Source organism: Schistocerca nitens, chromosome 1, assembly GCF_023898315.1.
Source record: "Schistocerca nitens isolate TAMUIC-IGC-003100 chromosome 1, iqSchNite1.1, whole genome shotgun sequence".
Lineage (NCBI taxonomy): Eukaryota > Metazoa > Arthropoda > Insecta > Orthoptera > Acrididae > Schistocerca > Schistocerca nitens.
Window position 1 is genome coordinate 547,461,373 of NC_064614.1, and position 17,014 is coordinate 547,478,386.

A 17,014-nucleotide genomic window follows, 5' to 3' on the forward strand; every position below is an offset into this window, starting at 1 on the left:
GATCATATCCCTGTGGAAGACCCAGGTGCAAAACCTGCCCAATCCACGCACACAGTACTCCCTATTCTCATCATGTCGTAGTTTTAGTTTAGTTTAGTTTTAGTTATGTCATTTTCTGTAAATCATTTTCCTGATTATTTTATCGATATGATGTGGAAATGTTGGTACACGTGAGGCAATACTGACCCTACGACTTATATTTGAAAATAGATTAAGGAAAGGCAAACCTGTGTTTCTAGCATTTGTAGACTTAGAGAAATCTTTTGACAATGTTGGTTGGAATACTCTCTTTCAAATTCTGAAGGTGGCAAGGGTAAAATACAGGGAGCGAACGGCTATTTACAATTTGTACAGAAACCAGATGGCAGTTATAAGAGTCGAGGGGTATGAAAGGGAAGCAGTGGTTGGGAAGGGAGTGAGACAGAGTTGTACCCTATCCCCGATGTTATTCAATCTGTATATTGAGCAAGCAATAAAGGAAACAAAAGAAAAGTTCAGAGCAGGTATTAAAATCCATGGAGAAGAAATAAAAACTTTGAGGTTCGCCGATGACATTGTAATTCTGTCAGAGACAGCAAATGACTTGGAAGAGCAGTTGAAAGGAATGGACATTGTCTTGAAAGGAGGGTATAATGGTTCAAAATGGCTCTGAGCACTATGGGACTTAACTTCTGAGGTCATCAGTCCCTTAGAACTTAGAACTACTTAAACCTAACTAACCTAAGAACATCATGCACATCCATGCCCGAGGCAGGATTCGAACCTGTGACCGTAGCGGTCACGCGGTTCCAGACTGTAGCGCCTAGAACCGCTCGACCAATCCGGCCGGCGGAGGGTATAAGATGAACATCAACAAAAGCAAAACGAGGATAATGGAATGTAGTCGAATTAAGTCGGGTGATGATGAGGGAATTAGATTAGGAACTGAGACACTTAAAGTAGTAAAGGAGTTTTGCTACTTGGGGAGCAAAATAACTGATGATGGTCGAAATAGAGAGGATATAAAATGTAGACTGGCAATGGCAAGGAAAGCGTTTCTGAACAAGATAAATTTGTTAACATCGAGTATAAATTTAAATATCAGGAAGTCGTTTCTGAAAGTGTTTGTATGGAGTGTAGCCATGTATGGAAGTGAAACATGGACGATAAATAGTTTAGACAAGAAGAGAATAGAAGCTTTCAAAATGTGGTGCTACAGAAGAATGCTGAAGATTAGATGGGTAGATCACATAACTAATGAGGAGGTATTGAATAGAATTGGGGAGAAGAGGAATTTGTGACACAACTTGACTAGAAGAAGGGATTGGTTGGTAGGATGCGTTCTGAGGCATCAAGAGGTCACCAATTTAGTATTGGAGGGCAGCATGGAGGGTAAAAATCTTAGAGGGAGACCAAGAGATGAATACACTAAGCAGATTCAGAAGGATGTAGGCTGCAGTAGGTACTGGGAGATGAAGAAGCTTGCACAGGATAGAGTAGCATGGAGCTGCATCAAACTAGTCTCAGGACTGAACAACAACATGCTGTCCCTTCTTCCCCCCAAGGTAAGTCTTTCCGCTCCCAGGATTGGAATGACTCCTTATCCTCTCCCTTAAAACCCACATCCTTTCGTCTTTCCTTCTCCTTCCCTCTTTGCTGATGAAGCAACCGTGGGTTACAAAAGCTTGAAATTTGTGTGTGTGTTTGTTATTGTTTCTATCAACGTACCAACGCTTTCGTTTGGGAGTTGTCCAAAAGAAATTATTATTTGTAACGAATTTCATTAGTGAATATATGTACTCTGATGGTGCAGTTAAAATACCTAACTCCTTGAAAAGGTGCCTACATGATGTCCTTGGGTGAACACCATTAATTATTCTCACTGCTCTCTTTTGTACAATCAATACTTTATGTCTAAGTGGTGAGTTACCCCAGAAAACTATTCCGTAAGACATTATTGAGTGGAAATATGCAAAGTATATTAGGAGGCTGATCTGTTTATTACCAAGACTAGTGATTATAAGAAGAGCAAAAGAAGCTGAATTTAGTTGTTTGAGAAGCTCAGTAATATGCTTCTTCCAGTTCAAGTTGTCATCAATGTGAATTTCTTTCAAAATTAAGGGAGAGTCCATTTTCTGAGAACCACTTAATAATTCTTTGAAAGACATCCTTAACAATATCTTCAGCTGCTTTTTCTTGAATGGGATTTATTATAACACTCGTATCATCTGCAAAAAGTACTAGTTCCGCTTGCTGAACTTTAAGTGAGAGGTCATTCACATGAATAAGGAACAGCAGAGGACCTAAAATTGAACCCTGTGGGACTCCATTTATGATAACTTCCAATTCACTAGAATTTACCAACTTCCCAACATTATTTGTGTTATTCAGCGCAATCAATCAGCGGCCATGCCACGTGAAAGAAGCCATGTCATTTCACAGGTCTGCTGCCATCATTTCACAGCTTTTTTATATTGGTACGACAACCAACCAACTGTCCCCCAGGATCAACAGCCACCACCAAACTGTGGCCAAGAGCAAAGCAGACCGCATGTGGTACAACATGTGACTGAACGTAACACTTGATTTCAATGGCTGCTTCACTATCCGAGCCATCTGGATCCTTCCCATCACCACCAGCTTTTCTGAAATGTGCAGATGGGAGTTATCCTTACAACACATTCACTGCTCCTGTAACTATCCCAGCCTCAACCTATGGTAACATAGTGTTCTCACTCCCCCCACCCAACAGTATCCACACCCTCTGCCCCATCATCTCCCCATTCTCATTTCTCACCCTGTTTATTTGCAGCCCTCTGCCAATGCAACCACCCATCTTTCCCCACTCCTCTCCGTTTTTGCTCCTTTTTTTTTCCCACCTCCTTGCCCGACAACCTCCTGATGCTGTACCTGTTGGCATTCTAGTCCCTACACATTCCACCAGGCAGCATTTGTCTCTCTCCCCACTAACACACTACTATCCCTTCCCCTTCCCCATGCCTAAAGATTGGTGTTTGCACCCCACGTGATAGTTGCATTCCGGCCCGAGATGCTGGAGTTGATGGTCTTGTGTTAGTGTGGGTGTGCTTGCTTGTGTGTGGGAAGACTGTGACTGAAAGCTTTATGTACGTGTCTTTTAATTGTGCCTGTCTGCAACATGATGTATCTTCTTTACAGTATGTAGAAATCAATCTTTTCTTACATTGTTGATATTCCTACCTGGAGTTTCCATTGTTTGACTTAACCATGTTACTTACACAAATTTCCGAAATTGCATTACTCTACATTAATTAGTTTTTGAGTTTTGTGAATTTTTTTTCAATTAGTGTATTTCATGCCAAATACTGACCTGTTAACTTAGCATCCATTTCCAAGAATTTACAAAGATTCATCTCAGATACCAAATTCTGTATTGATTACTGTTTAAAAAGGGGGTAGAAAACATTTTTTTTTCGTTGTTTTCGGAGTTTCGTCTGTTCCTGATTTCTCTATAGTTTGTTTATAGATAATGAAGACACTGATGATGGATGGGGTTTCTGAGGGACTTCAGAGCATGATTACTAGTCCCTTTATTCTCATAATTAACAAGGAAATTCTAGAGTTTTGCAGATAATATAGGTAATTTCAGGTTTAGGGTTGTGACCTTGCCACAAGAAATGATTTATGGGAAACACTGAATTAAGAGTATTGGTAAAAGATGATGCAGAATATCCATACATGAAGGTAGACCACAGTAGCAAGAGGAAGTGCATAGATTGAAGTTGCCTCAGACCAAGAGCTGTGTTGGAAGACATACTCTCTTCTGCATAAACACTAGGATAAGAGATCAGTTTAAAAAATCGTCATTCAACCTGTTGTAATTGCGACCGGGACAGTAAGGGGGCTGAAATGACGGAAAGCGCAGCAGGACCCGCGGAGGGGCCCGCCAACAACAACACAACAAGAGAAGACGGACACAACCAACGAAGGACAGAACGAACAACAAGATTGAACAATGGAGTCACAAGGAGACCTAACAAACACATCCACTTGTACACAGAACAAGATAGTAAGTGGGCTGTCTTAATGCGAGGCGATGTGTCCACAGACATACGTGAGATTAGACTGACTGGTTGAGCGAGAGGCAAGCACTTAAGTACTCTATCGGGGGCGCCGCTATTGGCCGCTGGAACCACGTGTTTCACTGTGGCCCCTTCACACTAAAAGCGGGCCAGGGGGCGCACGCCGCCACAGCTTTGGCGCGATGGTGCAGAGACCTCTAGGGGTCTTCGACCTCCATGACGTCTGGTGGGGATTCAAATTCCGAGGTGCGCGGTAGCAGACAACCTATTACAGTTGATAGGAACAAAAGGTACAGAGAGAGTTCAAGTACAGGTAGGCGTGATTCGAAGTTGATGTCTGGGCAGAGTGAAGCTGGGTGGGGATCCCCTTGGGGCAAATCAAGTGGCAGACGGCATCCATTTCCCAACTCCAACCCATAAATCGACTAACAAAAAATGTGTTTTAAATCAAGTGGTAACATCTACTTTCCCTCAGAAATGTTAAAATGATGGCTGCTTTCGTTGCGTTACCAGTTAAGATTTCTCTTAATGACTTGTCAAGATGTAATCCTCACCAAAACCAGGTGAGCCTGGACATGCCTGAAGAACGTGGTGGATTGTCGGGGTCAGTCCACTTCTGCACTGACAAGGGAACCTCCCCATCGCACCCCCCTCAGATTTAGTTATAAATTGACACAGTGGATAGGCCTTGAAAAACTGAACACAGATCAACCGAGAAAACAGGAAGAAGTTGTGTGTAACTATGAAAAAATAAGCAAATTATACAAACTGAGTAGTCCAAGTGTAAGATATGCAACATCAAGGACAGTGTAAGCTGAGGAGCGCCGTGGTCCCGTGGTTAGAGTGAGTAACTGCGGAACGAGAGGTCCTTGGTTCGAGTCCTCCCTTGAGTAAAAATTTTACTTACTTTATTTTCGCAAAGTTACGATCTGACCGTTCATTCATTGACGTCTCTGTTCACTGTAATAAGTTTAGTGTCTGTGTTTTGCGACCGCACCGCAAAACCGTGCGATTAGTAGACGAAAGGACGTGCCTCTCCAATAGGAACCGAAAACATTTGATCGCAAATTCATAGGTCAACCGATTCCTCAACAGGAAAACACGTCTGAAATATTCTATACGACACTGGTGACGGCATGTGCTTCACATTACAGGAATATGTTGTCGACCCACCTAACTTGCACACTTGGCGAATGGGTAAAAAGTTTCTTCTACCTTGCCCGATTTAGGTTTTCTTGTGGATGTGATAATCACTCCCAAAAAAGTGATGAAGACATAAGAGTTTGTCACATAAACTGCAACAAATGAATGCAAGTTTCACAGTCGCACAGTTTTCCCTGTGCTCTGTCAAAACATACGTTTTTAACGTTTTCAAGTTTTTCCGTGTGTAGACCGTCAAATCCTGCATGTGTCCAAGCAAATCTGAACATTTCCTGGAATTTTGGAGAGCGAAGTTGATCATGTCTGAGTGCATGAACTTTGATAATTGTCTGAAAATAAAAAATTAAAACTTTTCACTCGAGGGAGGATTGAACCAGGGACCTTCCGTTCCGTAGCTGCTCGCCGTAACCACGGGACCACGGTGCTCATCAGTGTACACGTACCTTGATGTGGCTTATCTTGGACATGGACTACTCAGTTTGTATATTTTGCTTATTTTTTTCATAGTTCCATACAACTTCTTCGTGTTTTCTCGATTGATCTGTGTTCAGTTTTTCATGGCCTATCCCTGTGCCAACTTATAACTAAATCTGAGGGCGTTGCGATGGGGAGGTTCCCTTGTGAGAAGAGGTTCTTTTGCCATAGTATGTAGCCAGGTGTAAGTGTGACAAGTATGTATTCCATGTAAGACCTTCTCTTCATGAGCAGTGAAGTGATATTTTCCACTTGCTGGTACAGACTTTTATCATTCAGAGTTTGTTGCATCAAATGTTGATCACCTTCTCTCCTTCTCACTTTTCACAGAAACAGCATCTAAGATACACCTGTAAGTCAGCTTCAGGGATTTATACTGGCAACAGGTCCACTGTGGAAGAGTGGAGCCAATGTACCAGTATGATCATTGCCTCGGCGCCCAAACAATACCACAGAGGTGTCAGTATTGTGAAGGATGTAAAAAGTTTGTTAACTGCTAATGCCAATCGAATAGTTTGAGGATAATTTTCAATTGATTTCAAACTACTGAGAAAGTCACTTCAAAGGTAAATACTTCTGCCTGGTTGAGTGTTTACCGTGACAGATGAGTGTTTACCGTGACAGAGCTCTGTGTACTGATTGCAATTCTGTCATGTAGGTACTGCATACAATGGGAAGGAAGGGTTGCTCGATAATATTTATGTTGATAAATAGTTAGCCAATTTCCTTATTGTCCTAGGAACCCTTCAGTACGTATCACACTAACATTTCATAGCCACATAGTATCAAATAGAACCAAAGGTTTGTGTGATCCCTGATAACATTTTACAGGCATATTTGTACTACAAATAGAGCAATACACCAGAGCGAGTGTTCCGACTGTGTGGGTAGTATTGCATGGAAAAGGAGCTCCTGATGCTTGGCTTTTAGTTTAACCCAAGCGGTTCTCTCAGTTTTGAAATGGTTAATTAGGAAATGGATGTTGGGGTTCTGGAATAATGTCCGCTAACAGAGATGTTCTACCCTATAATAAGTCTCAGTTGCGTAACTGTAAGAGGCAGTCAAATGAAAATAAGACAGACAGAGCAAAAGTGAGAATCACCATAACTGTTAATACATTTATCCCACTGTGAGATAAGAATGGTCAATGCCTTTATGGAAAAAGTTTGTGGTTGCCTACAAAACCACAATTGTACCCAGCACGCACCTCTTCATCTGAAGCAAACTGACAGCCACCAATGGCTGTCTTCAGGGCTCCAAAAATTGGGAAATCGCATAGGGAGAGATTGGGACTGTGTGGAGCATGTGTAAAGCCTTCCCAGTGAGAATTTTGCAGCTTAGTTGAAACAAAAAGCACAACAGCTCCTGGAAATTCATGATAACTTTTCTCTTTGACCACAAGGGTCCACGGTTCACTGACTTTCCTCACAAGTAACACACAGAGGTATGTGACACTTCATGCAAATTGGAGGCACCACAGGTCCAAATGCTAAGGATTGACAAACAGCATCATTCTGTCGCAATGCAATGCCCGTCCACAATTCACCATGTTGTTTCAACTATAACACAGGATTTTTCGCCGGGAAGCCCTTATACATCCTCCATACAGTCCCGATCTCTCCTCATGCGATTTCCATATTTTTGGAATCTTGAACAAAGACATTTGTGGTAGTTGATTTGCTTCAGTTGAAGAGGGGCACACCAGGCTACAATCATATGGTTCTGTAGGTAAATGCAAAGATTACCATCTTGTCTCACAATGGGATAAATGTATTAAAAGTTATGGTGGTGTGTTTTGAGTCATCAGTCTTCTGACTGGTTTGATATGCACCGCCATTAATTATTCTCCAGCTTCAAATCACCTCTACCCTACCTCTTCAGTTATTAAATTACAGGACGTACATACAGCCACTTCGGTTGCACAAAATTTTTGTCAAATTGACTATGGTTTCAACTGCAATAAGGCAATCTTTATCAGAATAAAAAGTTGCATGGAATACATGTAATCACAGCATGGTTGAAAACATCTGAGCAAAAGTGCTCTTGTCAAACAGAAATGTCATAGGAATAAAATATAAAATGTAAAAATATAATATGATTGACAACTAGATAAAATACTCCGTACGATTTTACTCTGATGGTAGCGGCTGTGTTATGCCGCTTTTGGCCCTAAGTGACCTTGCAGCTGTCATATTCTATGCAGTATTTTATATACTTGATAATTATGTTACACTTTTACATTTCAGATTTTATTCCTATGACATTTCTGTTTGATGAGAGCACTTTGGCTCAGATGTTTTCAACCATGGTGTGATTACATGTACTCCATGTAATTTTTATTCTGATGAAGATTGCATTAGTGCCTTAGTGCAATTGAAACCAAGGTCAATTTGACAAAAATTTTGTGCAATCGAAGTGCCTGTATATATGTCCTGTAATTAAATATCATATGGTTGCTGAATCGCAGCCAATCAAAATGTTTAAAATTTCTTCGGTTATTTGTTGGATATAGTTCAATCTTTGTCCTCCCCTGTAGATTTCACCCTCAACAGCTCCCTCTAGTACCACAGAGCTCATTTCTTGATGTCTTTACACATGTCCTATCATCCTGTCCCTTTTTCTTGTCAGTGTTTTCCATAAACGTATTTCCTTGGCAATTCTGCTGAGTTCCTCATCATTCCTTATCAACCCACCTAATTTTCAAAATTCTTATGTAGCACTTATCTCCAACACTTCGATTCTCCTCTGTTCCGGTTTTCCTACTGTCCATGATGCACTATCACACAATGCTGTTCTCCAAATGCACATTCTCAAAAATTTCTTCCTCAAATTACAGCCTACATTTGATACCTGTACACTTCTCTTGACCAGGAATGCCCTCTTTGCTTGAATTAGACTGATTTTTATGTCCTCCTTGCTTTGTCCATCATACGTTACACGTGCTTACCAGGAAGCAGAACTCCTTAACTTCATCTACTTCTTGATCACCAATTTTGACAGTGATTTGCTTGCTATTCTTATTTCTGCTACTTCTCATTACTTCTGTCTTTTTCCGGTTTATTCCAACATATATTCTGTACTTATCTGGCTGTTCACTCCACTGAAAAGGTCCTGTACTTCTCCTTCACCTTCACTGAGGATAGTAATGTCATCAGCAAATCTTATCACTGATATCCTTTATGAAATTTAACCTCACTCCTGAATATTTTTTTTTTTATTTTGTCATAGCTTCTTCGATCTACAGACTGTACTATTGGGATGAAAAAATGCATCCCTCTCTTACACCCTTTCTAACATGAGTACTTCGTTCTTGGTCTTCCAATTCTTATTGCTCCCTGTTGGTTCTTGTACATTATCTGCCTTTCCCTATAGCTCATTCCCACTTTTCTCAGAATTAAAAACATCTTGCACGATTTTATATTGCTGAATGGTTTTTCTAGGTTGACAAATCCTATGAGCATTCTCAATTTTTCTTCAATCTTGCTTCTATTACTGAAAGGGGCAGTGGAGGCAGTGAAGGAGTTGGCATACCATGCAGTGAAGTAGAATACCACACACATAGTGAGCTTGGAGAGCACAGTGTTAAACAATACAAGTATGCTTCAGATGTTGATGAGTGAGGTGATGGAGTACGCAAAGGCATCGGAGGACGCACTGAACTGAGACGGCCATGAGTAAATGTGCTGGATACTACAGTCACAATGACAAGACCGCTGCAATCATTTGCAGACAATGTTTGGGACGAGAGAGTGGAAATGATAAGCTTACAAGAGGCTATACAACATGAACTGCATGTGCAGCTGAGTCCAGTCTTGTTGTTGCCAGAACAGTATCTGTCATGATTGTGGAGACTGCAAAGAGGTCTACTGTCTGAGCTGATACTGGTAGCAGAGCACAGCTAGTGGAGTTTGGCTTTTTATCATCATATGGAATCGGTAGAGTTGATGACGGACCAGGCATAACTGTATGTACTGGTTAGGATCCCGATAACAAGCAGGCATGCACAACTTACATGTTCACCATTCACCCCTACCAGGTGAAATAGAGTGTCACAGGAAAATTTCTGTAAGTGAGAACATGAGATGTGCTATCGATTTCTAAAGAGGCAAACAGACACGCGGTGACGACAGGAGGAGGAGCTGGACCAGTATCCAATGGAGAAGATTACAGTGTGTCCAGCTCAAGTGATTCAAAGTGGATCAAATGCACAATTGGTGAAGCTGTTCATGGGTAGAACAGGAGGACAGGGTTGTCTGAGGGGTACTGTGGAATATAGACTTTATTTCCAGCAAGCAGAACTGCACTGAATTCATTCTACCTATGGCAAGTTGGTATGAGCATGGATGGCTCATGGGAGCAAAATGATTAGAACTGACAGGTATTGGGTTGTTGAATAATGGGGCAGCATGCAATATAACAGGGTCTACCCTCCATCTACGAGCCAAAGTGACAGGAGTTAATAACCTGAACATAACATAGCCACTGGGAACATAACATAGCCACTGATGTACTGGGCAGATGAACTACTGGAGTTACTACTACAGCAGAATTTAATCTTCCTGAACCATACAGTGAAACCAGCCCTGATCCATTTCCTTAACCAGTTAAAAGTTTCACAAGTGGGATGAATTTCTGCAGTATGTCAAACAATATCGGGAAGAGCAATGACAAGTAACCATAACCTTTAACATCACCATACCTATAATCCGTTCATCATAAGAATAAAACTGATATAAACAATCACGATGATTGGTCAGAAGCCGTAGCACACGTACACTCGTGTTGTCACTCTTGGAAGAAGGTCCTACTTATGTATTAGATATTTTATTTCTAAGTTACGGTATATGAAACTTTAAGATATTCAAATGTATTAACAGCCATCAGCATTTTTCTTAATCATGCTTTAGCTACGTGGTTTTTATTTCGAAAATCGTGTACAGTCACAGCCTCTGCAGCGTTGTGCTCTGATTGTAGCGCTGTTAATGCGCAGTATGAAAATGGCTGGGGTGCTTTCTGTTCCATAGTGAAACACGCATGTGAAATACAGTTAAAAAGTCCCGAGAAACAGACTGTTCTTAATGTTTCTCATACACTCACGGAGATAATCAGCTTTGAAGTTTTCCCAATGTTATATACAATGCAGTGAACTGAAGAAAATTTGTTGAACTTATAGCGCAGTCGGTAGTGTGATGGAATGGGACCCTAATAAGCATAAATGTGCATTGATTCAAATCTCTCCATTTTTTTTTTTTTTTCTTTGTTCAATTTGAAATACCTACATCTCGTAATTATAAAACTCATCATCACTTTTTATGAATAATGCACATCTTCTTGTTTCTTATTACATGATGAACTTGAAATTCCTGTTTCCATTTCAAATACAAATTCTTAATTATGGATGTTCTATGAAAGACTGTTCATAAAAGTTGTTTAAATTAAGAAATCATAACAATTTAATTTTTAAGGCAAAAATGAAAAGCCAAATCCTCTGTATTTGGACTGTCCATCGTTTAATACCACAGAGGTAGATAAGTATTGTAGAAACATGAAAAACCATTGTTTTCACAGCATTGACCACATCATACAAATGCTGCATTTTTACATTTGCTACTGTACCATTACAATATGAACCCAACAGAACTGACTTGAAACCAAGCTGCAGGATTTGGCATGAGAAGTAACAAGACTGTAAGGCTACCAGACTTCCTGGAAGTAACGCATGCAGCTTTTTCACATGTCACTGCCAAACGCAGGCAGGATATAGAACAGCTCATCGTAAAAGAAGAGAAAATGCTGTGCCTGGTTGGCTGTTGTTGATAGGCTCATTATGGACGTAGCAGGTGACACTTCCAGAACTGAAATGTATTTCTCAGATTCGGATAAGGAAGGAGCTAAAAGATCACCAGATGACTGACTGTAAGTAATACCTTCAGTGGCTTGAATATTTAACTATACGGTGAAATTCTTCAATGCTCTCTTACGTTACACACAGCTTATTCAGAAAAATTACCCTGTGGTTAAGTCAGGAATTTTCATCAATCTTGTTTTTAATTACAATAGTAAGTTAGCTAAAAATGATAACGTGTTGTGGTTTTCGTCTAGTCGTCAAAGGAGCGCATTGTGGGAGATTTGCAGTACATCATTTCATTCTGCTTAAAAATTAAATGACATTCGAAGCTGTATTGCTCCTCTGTTCATCTCTTTTTACGTGTGAACTGAAGCTGGCCACGTCACTGCAGGCTAGCTGTAAGAGCTGACCGGCCAGTGCTGTCCAAGTTAAATGTGCCGGTAAACCTGTTGTCCTGTATTACTGCAAGTCGATGTGCGCCTAATGCACAGCACTAAAAGTACCCTTATTATTGTACTTGACAGTACTCGAGACAGCTTGGCAGCAGTCCCACGTGAAATGGGAATCCAATGAGGTTCTGGCAAACATGGAAGAATACATAGTGCAATGTTTACATCAGGTTTATTCTTATGATGACCGGATTATAGCGCCTTAGTGCCTCTAACTCTGCTATACATAGTCTTCATTTGTTTTGAGGGAAGAATTACCCAGCAAACAGATCCACCAATAATATAAATCCCAGTAGAGAGGATCCATAGAGCATGGATGTGAATGAAGGACAAATATTGTAGTGTAAATGTCAGAGAAAAACTTGTTTCTTAAGTGTTTAAGAGGGGATGAGGCCACAGAATATTACGTGAATATCAGCCCAGCAGTCTACCAGGACAAAGGAGCTACGCCAGACAAGGAGGTAACATGGAGCTGCCAGAAGCAGCCAAAGGTTCGAGTCTCAATTACAGTATCAGCTACCTGCACTGCTCTCCAGACTTGGAGCCACAGTGCAGCTGGCTTTCCCCGCTCACTCCAGCAGCAGCCAGATTCCTGCCCAAGGACAGCAGATCAAATGCCAGGCATGGCAGCCGCTTTCTGACAACGCAGTGGGTGTGCCTCCTCGGCTTTGGCTGCCCATGTGTGGTCATTTATCATGGAGGTGGCTATCTCTGCAAGATTATTGTCTATCTCCATGAACAGCTGACACCGGGACTGTTGGTCACACAACAGGGTGTGTGCCATCTACCGAGGACAGATGTCAACAAAGCAGGGCATGAGCTATGTTGCATACAGCTGGCTGGTTGCTAGCATCATGATGGTTGGCTACTAGCGCTATTTCCGTGGGGCTAGGAGTAGACACCTCCCAATATTGATGCAGTGCTGATGTACAAGCAGAAAATAAATTATTGATTTTGATAGCCACTTCTTTCTGGGCCTTCAGCGGCCTGCCAGCCAGACTCAACTCTCAGCAGCCATTCCACAACCTGATAACATACACACCATGCCGTCTCCAGGGTCAGCTATAGATTATATGCCTGCGAGATTCTACAGAAATTTTGTGAAAGAGTTTCCTCCCCTCCTAGCAGTAGTTTATCATAGTTCACTGGAGCAACGGAGGGATACCAAGTGACTGGGAAAAAGTGTATACCATTCTCATTTTCAGGAAGTGTAATTAAAGAGACTGACATAATTATAGGCCTGTATGACTGGTGGCAGTATCTTGTAAAATCATGGAATACATTTCATGGTAAAACAATACGACATTTATGGAGAACGAAAATCTCCTTTATAAAAATGCAACAGGGATTCCACACACAGAGATCTGATCTTACAAAACTCAGTATGCTGTATTCATCCATGAGAGCCAGAACATCATATGAGCTTATCAAGTTTTGGACCAGATTTGTGACTGAGATTCAGGACTTCCTAGAAGAGAGAATGAACTTCTTGTTCTTAATGGAATGAAGTTGACAGATGTAAAAGTAACTTCAGGATTATCCCAAGCAAGTGCTATACGGCTGCATTACACTCCATTATGGCTACTATATTTACTTGATGATTCATAAAATGTAATAATCACTATTGAAACCACTGGATGAAACTGATACTGAAGTTATGAACACTGAGACTGAGTAGATGTTGAATTTGATACTTACATAACACCAGAAATAGATGTAGAAATTAATGGAATTCAATTATTATGATGTAAAGGATCAAAGACTGGCGCAGGAACTGTCATTTTGACCCTGAACATATCCCACATAAACAGGAAAAAAGATCTATTACTATTCAATTACACTAGTGGCAACAACTGCTGGAAACAGCAGCAACTCTAAAGTATCCAGCAGTGACCATCCAAAATGACCTTAAGTGAAATGGCCACATAAAACTAGTTCTAGGAAAATAAAATGCCAGGCTGAGATTCACTCGAAGTGTGTAAGAAAATGTAGTTGATCCACAAAAGCAGTGGCTTACAGTTACAGAATATCAGTTTGTAATGGATCTGGGAGATGTGTTATTTTCTACTGAATTAGTCGATACCAAATCTAATGAGGGAGGTTGTTAATGTTTTCTTACATTTTTGTCAGAATATTTTTTTTATGAATTGTAATTTGCCTTATTTATGCCAATTTGCTTATATGTTTGAGAGTGACGGCATATTGATTAATATTAGTAGATGTGACGAAGAATACCAAAGAGACTGGTTACAAGTAAAAGCTTGTGTGTTGTGTAAAATGTCTTTGATGCTGGAGTTGTCTTTGACCGTAGTCAGTCGGCAGTGAACTCTTGGTGTGTGTTACAGTGGAACAATGTACAGGTTGCCGTTATAATAATTTGCAAGTGAACAGGAAAAATGAATTATGTTACTACTTTTTTTATATAAACATCAAGAAAGAACCACATTCGAAGAAATGGTATTTGAAGCACCAAAAATGAGGCAAACGCATTGAACCAGGTCATTTCTGCAGCCGACGAAACAGCATTGTGGAATCATACTTTCACTAGACGACTGAAGTCAACACAAAAAGTCAACTATCATCTTACAAACATTTCACGGAAAACTGAGTACTGTCACGAAATATGCTAAATTCAAGTATATAAAAATAGTGAGCATATTTCAAGTTTGACTGAAATTTGAATACTACTCATCAAGTGTGGGGTTCTTAACTCTGTTACATTACACGATAGGTGGCATGGATCATGGAGATTCCACTGGAGCAGGGAGAGGAGGAAGTGATAAATGGTACTGGAAGCCACATAGCTTGTGGAGAAGATACATATATAGGTGCAAGATCTATAATTAATACTCTGCATAACCCAAAATTTCCACAAAAATCATAGTCTGAATGGGCATGACTAAAGAGTTTCACAAAAGCGCCGTTAGATTTCCATCAATGCATCTTCTCAGTCTGCAGTCAGTCAGAGGCAAGATGGTGTCTGCTGAACAGAAGACTTTTGTGTGTTGCAGTTTTCAAAGAATGAATCAATGATTTCGGTCCATCACTCTTTTCGGCAGTGTTTTGCTACTGATCCACCTGCACCCCAAAACATTAGTCCTTGGTATCGCCAATTTGAAGAGACAAGATGCTGTGCAGAGGTAAGAATCCACGTCAATCTCACACTTCTGGTGACACAGTGGAAGTAATTTGACAAATGTTTGGAACTGGCAATGCCTCAAGCAAATCTCTGGTGGGTGATAAGGCATTGTTTGGTCTAGAAACCTTGCAGACTACAATTAGTGCACATTCTTCGGATTAGTGATGAAAGGGAAAAAAGAGTTGACTTCAGCAGAGCTCTGCTAGAGGACATGGAAGACAATACATTTTTACCATGATTAATTTTTAGTGATGAAGCAACATTTAATGTTAGCGATAAAGTAAACAGACACAATTTACATGTATGGGGACTCCAGAACTCTCATGACATTACTGAGCACAAAAGAGACTCACCTAAACCGAAAGATTTCTTTATGCCATTTCTCATCTAGATGTTGTTCGCGCTGCTGCTGGTAGATGCACAGAGCATTTGTAGCAGCATAGCTAAAACTTTTAAGATTTTGTGAATATTTTGCAATTCGTCCTAGGTTTGTTGTATGTTATTGTCAATAAATATTGAGTTTTTAAATCAGGCCATTCTTTTTGAAACACCCTGTATATTCCTCTATGCATGTTCACTCAATAAACAACTAAGTGACAGCAGGTAAGTCTAGATGAGGGCACCTCATGTGAAAGTTTTCAACAGGCTGCACATTCCATTCTATTTCTGGAGGAGGAGGAGGAGGAAATTAGTGTTAAATGTCCCGTCAACAACGAGGATGTCAGAGGCAGAGTACAAGCTTGACTTAGGGAAGGATAGAGAAAGAAAGTGGCCATGCCTTTTCAAAGAGACCATTCCAGCACTTGCCTTACCGGATATAGGGAAATCACAAATAAAATCAGGAGGGTTGGACACAGGTTTGAACAATCGTCCTCCCGAATACAAATCCAGTGTGCTAGTCACTAGGTTACCTCACTCAGCCCATTCTATTCCTTTTCTGAATTACATGTCTATCTTGATGTATGGCTGATTTATCAAATGCTCATATTTTCCCTTCTCTCTTTGTAATCAACAGAGCAGATCTCCTCAGCTTCAAGTACTTCTGGCTGTCTCTTTTGGCTTCATTGTTAAATTCCCCCTCACCTACCAATTTTCAGGTGAAAGATCATTTTTTGTCTTAGTAACATTTTTGGCATAAAAAAACTCCATTTCATAATTGCAGGAAAAGTTCCCAAACACAGAAATGAGGTAATAACCCTTATTAACATATTCACAAGCGAAAATAGTTGGCAATTATTTGATTAACAACATTTGTTGTCATGTTATGGTTGTAGGTCACAAAATAAATTGTAACTAGGAAGGAAATTGGTAAAAAAGCTATTTCATAAATAGCTTAGTTTGCTTCCATTTCTTTATAGTCTAGAAGCTATTTACACGAACAGTTATAATAACAAACCGATTCATTAACTAGACTTCCATCAAGCTCTCGTTTTGCGATACACGCTGCTGAGCCTCCAGGGCAGCTCAGTCCAGAAAGTGGTGTTATGGGAGCACATACATTGATGAAGAACTCTGATTTCCCATTGATAATGTGGTAACTGTTCTCTGTTCGTGACAGAGATGTTAAATCTACCTCCCAATCACCTTCACGGAGCACGCAGTTGACCTACAAGGCAGAAAATGTCAAAGCATTACCTTTACAACAAAACTCATACCAAAACAAAATAGGAAACAATGTTACTGGAAGTAAAACAGAATAAATTTTCTAATAATAACTACATAAGAAACATGTCTGTAGTAAAATGCTTATGAGGACCCAGATACACACAAAACACCCAGAAACTTGATCAGCAACTATACCTTTGCGATCAGCAACTATACATTTTCACTTTGAGATTAATTTTTCAATGCAAATAACTGGTGACGGTGGCTGAAGACTTCTGGTATAAAGATCACAGAATGC

At 40.3% G+C, this 17,014-nt stretch overlaps 1 protein-coding gene across 3 annotated transcripts in view; it reads right to left on the bottom strand.

Annotated features, from left to right (window-relative positions):
• Positions 1-17,014, bottom strand: part of LOC126254123 (cation-independent mannose-6-phosphate receptor) — a 633,915-nt gene that overhangs the window by 315,529 nt on the left and 301,372 nt on the right. For all 3 annotated transcript variants that reach the window (XM_049955284.1, XM_049955287.1, XM_049955285.1), the window contains one exon: positions 16,508-16,717. In XM_049955284.1, coding sequence (XP_049811241.1) covers positions 16,508-16,717 — 210 coding nt within the window. The remainder of the gene's footprint in view (positions 1-16,507; positions 16,718-17,014) is intronic.